This window comes from Propithecus coquereli, unplaced genomic scaffold (genome assembly GCF_000956105.1).
Source record: "Propithecus coquereli isolate 6110/MARCELLA unplaced genomic scaffold, Pcoq_1.0 Scaffold540, whole genome shotgun sequence".
Taxonomy (NCBI): domain Eukaryota; kingdom Metazoa; phylum Chordata; class Mammalia; order Primates; family Indriidae; genus Propithecus; species Propithecus coquereli.
The window spans coordinates 1,371,022-1,379,779 of record NW_012151286.1 but is presented as its reverse complement, the minus strand read 5'-3'; the positions used below and the strand labels follow the sequence as shown (position 1 = coordinate 1,379,779).

Genomic DNA, 8,758 nt, shown 5'->3' with positions numbered 1-8,758 from the left:
GAGACAGGGCTCTCCAGGGCTGACAGAGGGTGTGTTGGCCCCTCCCTTTTTTTGCCCCCACCCCAAGGCCCTGGTTGCTGGGCCTGTCCCAGAGAAACCACCTTTATTTGATTCACAAGACTTTTAAATTTTATTAGTAAAATACAAAATGGCACTGACATTAGTGATGAGGGTTGGAAAAGTACAAGGATCGACCTAACTCTTTCCAAAGCCTTCCCAGATCATCCTTGTCCCTGTCCTGCTCAGAGGAACTCACAAAGTCCATGGAAGGGGGACCAGCTGCCCCCAGCAGCTTCCGCACAAAGGAAGGGAGCCTGTCGCCAGGTGTCCCATCCCTTCAGGGCTCTCCCAGCCTGGAGGAGCCAGAACAAAGTGCATTCAGACCTGCTCCCACCCTCCCCAAGCCATCAGAGTGATTCCACTTGGACCGGGCCCTGAGCTTCCCAAATACACTGCGCCATGCCCAGCAGGGGTGGGTAGGAGGCCAGATGGGCAGGGCGGCGCGACTTCCTGTCTCCATGGATCAGAGCTGTGTCTTCTTCCTTAGAGCACCCGTCTGCGAAGGAGTGTGTCACTGGCACCTCGGGGGGAGGGGAAGGGTCACCCTTGGGGAAAGCCGCCGCCAGGGACCCCGAGGGGCGAGGCCTGAAGGCCCAGCTCCAACTGTGGGGCGCCGCTCAGCTCAGGCAGCTCCAGCCCCATCCGGGCACGCCTGCGTCTTCAGCAGCCAAGAAAGGGAACCCCTGACTCTGTGCCCACAACTTCCCCTCTCCTGCAGCCCCTCCGCCTCCTAAACATGGGCTCGTGGAAAACAACGTGGAAATCCCTGGCCCTGCGGGCAGCGAGGGCAGAGGTCAGGGAAGAAGGTCTTGGAGTGCAGAGAATAGTGTTTTCAGGGAGTGAGAGAGGTGCAAGGGGAACCCAGGCCGCAGGACAGGACCCGGGGCGCAGGGGACCGCAGGGGACAGGAGGCCCGGCGCCTGGACAAGTCCCTGCAGCAGCGTGGGGAGTGCAGCTGCTCCTGAAGCTCTTCCCTGGCTCCTTTCACATGTCCTTGTAGCCCTCCCCCCTCCCTCACCTGTGCCTCTGTCCCTTGGTCCTCCTGGCGGGGCAGAGCTCAGGCTGTCTCAGTGGCTAAGACTGGGAAGGGCCTTCAGAGCTGGTCTCGGCTCCACCCACTCCCATTTGGGGACCCACAGGGCAGGACCTGGACTGTCAACCCACTGCCTTGCAGGCCCTCCCGGTCACAGGGTCCACAGACCAATCTGACCTGCTGGCAGTGACAGTCTGAAGTGCTTTGCCAATAAAGATGGTGGGCTGCATCCAGGGTCTGGGAAAACGGTCTTGGGATCAGTTCGTGATGTCAGGGGTACGGGTAATGCCACGTTATCTGCCATCCTTGTTTCCTTTCACAGGTGGGATTAGCTCGGTGGGCCAGCGCGGGACCCGGGACCAGAATCCAGCCTTCAGGCTCAGAGTCAGCGTTCCTTCACTACACAGCACGGACCCAGGAGGAAAGCCACCAGTTATCGAAGCCACCAGACAGCTTCATCTCCCCTTGCCACGATGCCTAACCGAGGGCAGGGCCGTCCCTGGGAGCACCACACCAGCTTCATGCAAGAAAAGACACGTCACCAGTTGGGGCGTGGGCTGTACAGAGGATGGGGGGAGATAGCACCGCAGGTGGCCGGGACGACTGGCGACTGCAGCAGGACCAAGAGACACGATGGGGTCAGAGGGAGTGGGCAAAGGGGCCTGGCTTGATGCTCGTTTGTGAGACGGGATGACATGGTGCCCACAGGGAGGTGTGGATCGGGGGCTGGGCATTCAATAAATAATCGTCCCCTGGGGCAGGGACAGTGTCAAAGGGAACCTCTGACCAGCCAGCAGCAGAGGAGTGTTTTTAGATTTGGGTTGAGCTGGGAGGCCACGCCCCCTGTCCCCATAGGCCGAGAACGGCCAAGGCTGGCCTCCTGTGGTGTGCCCGGGAGCTTGGAGCAGTTCATACCCAGAGGACCACACCTCCCCACTCTGGTCACCCGAGCTCAGGCCAGGCCCTTGGGTGAGGGGGAGTATGAAGACAGGGGACCCCAGGCAGCTGTCTGAGTCAAATGGCTGGATGCAGGCAGGGGGGCAGCTCACACTGGCACCAGGACATAGGAGTTGCTGCCACAGCTCCGGGGGACATAGCGAAGGCTCTCCACCATCTCCCCCGCCACCTTGCGAGGGCAGCCCTGGAGGCTCTGGTAGGTGAACATGGCCACCCCCAGGCAGAAGAGCAAGCCAAGGAAGGCCAGCAGCCCCACCGCCTGCCTCCGCGTGGCCGCCTGGGGGTCAGGGGCAGGAGTGATAAGGACACTCAGCCTCTGCGGGTCCACCGTGGCGTGGACCGGCTCCTCCGCCTTGGGGGCCCAGCTGCCTGAGGCCACTGGCTCCCTGCTGGGGGTCACTTCAGAAGACACAGGGACCACAGAAACGTGGGCCATGCTGCCAGGCTCCCAGTCCCGGAAAGCATCCGTGTGAGCTGGAACACGATCCATCTCCTCGGGCCCTAGAGAGTTCTCCGGCCGGGGGCTCTGGCCCTCCGTGCCCACAGCTTGGCCTTCAGCCCCAGCGTTCTCCTCCAGGGCCGGGTGGGAAAGGGTGGGGGCCCAGGTGGTGGGGGCCTGGGTGGAGGGGACCTGGGTGGCGGGGGTCTGAGCGGAGGGGGCCGGGGTGGGTGAGGCCTGGGTGGAGGGGGCCTCAGAGGTCTTCTCCTCGGCCCAGAGGCCAGTCCCGGGCGGGGAGGCTGTGGAACTCTGCCAGGCTGTGGCAGTGGAGACGGCAGCCAGCGTAGACATTTCGGTGTCCTCGGGGCCTCCATCCCGAGCTTTTGAAGTTGGGGGGAACCTGGTCACTGAGGAACCAGACACTCCCATTGGCAGCTCAGGGGAAGTCCCCAAAGCCCTGTGCGCCTCCTGGGAAGACGGAGTCATCTCCAGACCGCGGCTTTCCCCGGTGGCTTCGGGCTCTGAGGCTGCGGCCTCGTACATTCCCCTGGGGCCCGGGGTGGTCCTGGGCTCAGCCGCGCCAATTTGCTTCTCGAATGTGCCGCCGTTTCCAGTCAGAGCAGCAGCCTGGCTAGATGCTTGGTCTAGATGCTTCATGGCTTCTTGGACCCATTTCTCCTTTGGGTCGGCGCAGAAACGCCTGTGTCGCTTGGTCTCCAAGCTGCAAGGGAGGAAGACGGGGACCCAGTGATGCTCAGGTACCAGCAACCCAGGCTGGGGCGGTGCGGGGGCCCAGCACAAATGCTCAGCGAGGGCACAGACCTGGCCGGAAATCCTGCTGTCCCTCTCACTAGCAACTCAACCTCCTGAGCCGCGGGGGCCTCGCCTGAGAAAGGGAGATAGCAATGCCTGCCATTTGGAGGGTGACCAATGTCCTAGAAAAACCGGGATGGAGGGGGTTCTCAGGATGAGGGACTTTCCACTGTAAAACCGGGAAAGTCCCAGGCAAAAGGGGCCAAGCTGACCCTACTTCTGTGTTATTGTGAAAAAGGCAAATTATGTAAAGCACCTGGCTGGGAGTGGATCAGTCATAGCTGGAAATAATAATAATGTTAATGATAATATTGTTACCATTAAGGCAGGGGGCTCTGGGCTGTGAGTCTCCTGCTTGGGAGGGCACTTCACAGGTGTCCTCTGATGCCAGGTGTGTGACAGGTGAGCTCCAAGGTGGGCCCCTGCACTCCAGAAAGGACGCTATGTCGCAAAGTCCTGTTCCCTCTCTCCCTGTTTCATGGCTGCGGGCTGCACTCTGGGCCCCTCCCTCCTCCCCTAGTGCATGTTCTCGGGCAGAGGGGGCCCCTAGGGAGCTAGAGCCATATATCATCTATGGCGGCCCCGTGGGACGCTGAGCGCCGTCCAAATCTTGAACTTCCTCTGAAGCTGCGTGTGGCTGTTTCACCACCTAGACCACAGCTCAGAGCTGACTGGGGCCCTCGCTCCACGCCATGGCCCGTGCTTGGCATTCTTCCTGTGTTTAAACCTCACCCCCATCCTACAAGGCAGTCACCCCACTCATTCTCATTTCACAGATGAGGAAACAGAGGCTCAAGGAGGTAAAGGCAACGCACCTGGCTCCAGGAGGCCGGCGTGGGATCGTGCAGGCCCTCTCGGGCATGGCGACCCCTGCCCCGCCTCCCACTTCCCCTTCATCCAGAGGGCACGTGGGGCGAGCGAGCCTTGGCTGTGAGTGGAGAGGCCAGGCAGGAGCACGCCCTGTCCCTTGCCCCTCTTAAGAAGCTGCACAGTCGGGAGAGGAAGCGCTGGACTTCCTTTAGCTCAGCCTAGAAAGCGTCGGGCCTTTCCTGCTGCCAGGCCCCTGGGCCCGGCTAAGGCTGCTTTAGGGCCCAAAAGTCAGATAGCCAGAGCTCCCCAGCAGGCAGGGGGAAAGTGGCTCAGCGTAATCACTCCCCAAAGTCACAGAGGGGCCATTTCCTCATCTGTCAAAGGGAAAGGATGATCTCTGGGGCTGCCGTTGCCAGCAGCCTGCCAAGCACTTTAGTTATGCTGTGTCCCTTCATCCTCCTAGCTACCCATTTTACAGACAAGGAAACCAAGGCGCACAGGGTAAGCAGCGTGATCAGGGCCCCCCGGCAGGTGAGAGGTGAAGCCGGGATTTGCCCGTATCTGTTGGAGTCTGGGGCCTGCACCGTGCAACCACCATGCTGAGCCACCCCGTGAGCTCTAGCGGGTTCCAGTGCTGTGGAAAATGTGCTTCCGCCCCGGAGGAGCCATCACCCTCAGTGGCTGCTCCAGGCCACAGGCCAGGGCCATTCAGAAAGCCGCCCCCCACCTTTGCCACGTGGCACAGAAGTAAGGTCAGTGAGGTGGCCTGCAGGCCGGGAGCAAGAGGAGCGTTTGCTGAAGACTTTGTCTGGCAGCCCAGGCTGGGAGCGGTGGGTACGGACGTGGAGTAGCAGAGCCCTGGGACTGTCCCAAGGGTCTGGTGGGCATTCGACAAGCCTCGAGCGCGGTACCTACATGATGGCGCGTTTGCCACAGGATTCCTGGTTTTGTTGATAGCCGATGAGTAAATTCACGGGTAACTCCGAGGTCATCTTGTTGCACGTGATGCTGCATTTCGTCACTCCGAGGTGTTGTCCTGCGTACACAGAGGCCCCGGTCAGCAGGGCTGTCCGTGGGCATCTGGCTCCCAGCGCCACGCCAGCTCGTCCCGGCCACACCCCCCAAGCAGAGCCACTGCCCTGCACCCGGGCCCTTGACCCGGCTCCCCTGCCCCTCCACACTTCTCTATGCTGCGGTTCCCCCACCTGCAAAATAGGGACAAAAATAGTATCTTCCTCATCGGCTTGTTGTAAGGATGAAAGAAAATGAATTCTTATTTATAAAGCTCTTTTTGCCTGGCACATACAAAATGTTTCTAAAATTAAGTTGCCGCAGTTGATCTGTAGGAGAGACGAGTCTGAGAATGACTGGGATCTGCCTGAGGTCACACAGCCGGCGTGTGATGGAACAGGTTCTCCTACCAGGCCTGGCTCCTGTTGCCTCCGGGCCTGTGGCCCTGCCCATCCCCCACCCCCACCTTTACCCCAGTAAGTCACCTGCTGAGCCTCTGCCCCACACCCCAGGTACACCCCGTTCATTCTTCTGGGGCTGTTTCACGTTCATGGATTTCCACGACCTCCGAGACACACCCAGACCTCTGTCCACCCACATCTCACGTGCCCACCCCGTGGCACGTGCATACGTGTGCACACACGTCAACAAACACAGTGGCACATACACATACCCCGCACACAAAACCACATAGAGGCATACACAGGACTAGGCGCATGTAGCAGATAATACACTTTTTTAAACAGGTAAGTGCAACTGCCTTCTAAGAAAGGTGGCATCTGCTGAGCAGACAATCTTTTGTTCTACCAGTAAGAGCCAGAATGAGTTCCAGAGCGGTTGCTGGAAGGCACTGAATCATCCTGCTTACGAGAAGAAGAGGCATTTGGAGTTCGCGGGCAAGAGGAGGACAGGGGAGGGCTGGAGATGGGCGCATGGCTGGGGTGGGCGGGGGCATACACTGGCCAGCTACCACGTGGAGCCAGAGAGAAACCCCAGTGCAGGACGAGGATGACTACACCCAATTATTTGATATAAACATTTGAAGCCATTTGCATTGCATTTCTCCCTTCCCTCTTCCCCTAAAATCTCCAGCAAAATTTTTTCTGCTTGGTGTAAGCTCAGGGAGGATGGGTATAAAAAATAAGGAAGAGCTTGAATTTCAGATGTGGGTCAAGGTTATGTCTGGCAAAAGCAAGACCCCAGAGGGGTTTGTGAACATCTAGAGGCTGGGACTTCCAGGGCAGTGGAGTTAAGGTGATCTTCTCCAGCTGATCCCTGGGACTAAAGAACACATTGTTCATGCACAAATGCTTACACGTATGTGGCCGTGCAAACATTCTCCACCGTCTCAATACAGACACACACAGACTTTCTAGAATCTGCTGCCTCCCCTCCCATCATTCCTGCTTAGGCTTGGCCCACCCGCCCGTGGGAAGTGTGATTTGGGGCCTGCAGGGCTGGGCTGGGTCACTGAGGGGCAGCACGAGTAGCTCCTGGGGTGGGCAGGACCCTCCCTGAGTCACAGGCTGTCCTTTATCTCCGAGGAACCAGGATATGAAAGTCACTATACATGCTGGTCACCCCCTTCTTTCCCAGTGGGACCTCAGAATGACTCAGCTGCAGCCTCGCCACGCTCCGTTGAGTGGAGCCGGGTGGCAGTCCCCTAAACTGACCTGGCAGATGTCTTCCTGGGGAAGCCCCAGAAAAAAAGGTGCCCCTGAGTGACCTGACATAGGATGACAAAAAGGAGGCTGCTGGTGGGTAGAAGGGAAGGTCCATTCGGTGGGCCCCATATCCAGCGTGGGGAAGGCCACTGCCCACCTCCAGGGCTTTAGATAGCCACAAAGTCACCCTGTCCCCAAAGTCCACACTCTCTGCCATGGTGCCTGAATGCTCTTGGCCAGACTCAGTTCTTGGTCCTGCCTGGAAGTTTGTGTAACTAACCTGAGGACGGGGGTGGGGGCGGCGCCTGTGCCTTCTCGGAGTTGAAGTTTTCTTTTCTATAAATGGAGATAGTGCCTCATGCAACCAGCCGCCTATTATCTGTCATACGAGCGTCAGGAGGGCAGGGACCTTATTTGTCTTGGCGTCACAGTGTTTCTCAGCATCAAGTATAAGGTGGCTTACTCGATAAATATTCATTGAATGAAATTATGTCTCAATCTACTTATTCCTCTTTAATGCATCTCTCTATCCTCTCATCCATCCACCCATCCTTCTGTCAATCTCCTACCCGTGCCCCCCACCCGCCTCTCTACCTCCCACCCCTCCCCTGCTCATCCCCCATCCATCCATCTACCCACACCCACTCCCACTACCCACCTGTCCATCCTCCACGCCCTTCATCTCACACACCCATCCATCCCGCACCAGCCCGCTCACCTACCCTGCATCCATCCATCCATCCATCCATCCACTTCCTGATTCAGCCAACACTGGCTTGAATCACTTTTGAATATACACAAAGCCCTCTTGTCCTTAACCTGGAGTTCTGTCTCCCACAGGTGCTGGTGCTGAGGTTGGAGGGTGCACCTCAATCCCGATAAATGCCGTCAGATCACCATGTTTATTCAGTCAACCAACAAACGCTGGTCTCTCCCTCTTGCCCTGTGCCGGGTGCTCTGGGGCACAGTGGGATGAGCAAGGACTGTCACTGCCCTCAGAAGGCTCCCAGCCTGAGGGGCAGGTAAAACACCCCCACAAAGTATCAGAGCTTTTTTTTTATTGAGCACCTACTGTATATTAAACCCTGTGTTTAGCACTGAGACTTCTGCTCTCATTAATTCCCAACATTCCTGCAAAAGGAGTATGGTTAACCCCATTTTACAGATGCAGAAGCTGAGAATCAGAGGAGTTAGAAACTTGCCCAAGTTCACACAGCTGCTTAGAGGCAGAGCTGGTTTTTCACCCACCCCCTAAACATCCTGCTGTTCTAGGCTGTCTTAGACACCGGGTAGAAACACTATGTTCCAGAACATACCACAAATGTACTGGGATTTACATGAGGGAGAGACCACTTCCAACTGCAAGTGATCAGGGGAGGCTTCTTGGAGGAGGTGTCCTTTAGGCTGGACCCCAAGGACTGCTAAGAGGCTTACAGGCAGGAATGTCTTGTATCTCTGGGTACGGTGATAGAGGGAGGGCTTAAGCCATTGCTCAGCTGTGTGTCCTGGGGGAATCACTTAGTCTCTCTGAGCCTCAGTTCCCTTACCTGTAAAATGGACGTGATAATACCTGCTTCACAGGGTGGTTGTAAGAATAAACATTTTTAACGTCTGGAGCATTCCTCCCTTAGAGCAGGGTTTCTCAACAGTGACACCACTGGCATTCTGGGCCAGATAACCCTTTGTTGCGCAGGCTGTCCTGTGCGCCGTAGGATGTTTAGAGGATCCTGGCCTCCACCCGCTAGATGCCAGGAGTACCCCTGAACCAAACGCATTGGGACTTTCGTACCAACCACAAATATCACTAGAAATTGTCAAATGTCCCCCTGGGGGGGGACGGTGCAAAATGACCCACTGAGGACCACTGCCCCAAAGACATCCTCATGGCTCACTTCCTGGCCTTCCTGAAAACTGTGCAAATGCCGCCTGCTAAACGAGGCTTCTTAAAGCCCCCGCTTAAAATGTCAACTC

At 57.5% G+C, this 8,758-nt stretch overlaps 1 protein-coding gene across 1 annotated transcript in view; it reads right to left on the bottom strand.

Annotated features, from left to right (window-relative positions):
• Positions 1-2,035: 2,035 nt before the first annotated feature.
• The window catches only part of CX3CL1 (chemokine (C-X3-C motif) ligand 1), a 9,341-nt gene continuing 2,618 nt past the window's right edge, over positions 2,036-8,758 (bottom strand). The window contains exons 2-4 of the mRNA XM_012657428.1: positions 5,028-5,148; positions 2,727-3,210; positions 2,036-2,666 (exon numbers count right to left, since the gene is read on the bottom strand). Coding sequence (XP_012512882.1) covers positions 2,139-2,666; positions 2,727-3,210; positions 5,028-5,148 — 1,133 coding nt within the window. The 3' untranslated portion in view covers positions 2,036-2,138. The remainder of the gene's footprint in view (positions 2,667-2,726; positions 3,211-5,027; positions 5,149-8,758) is intronic.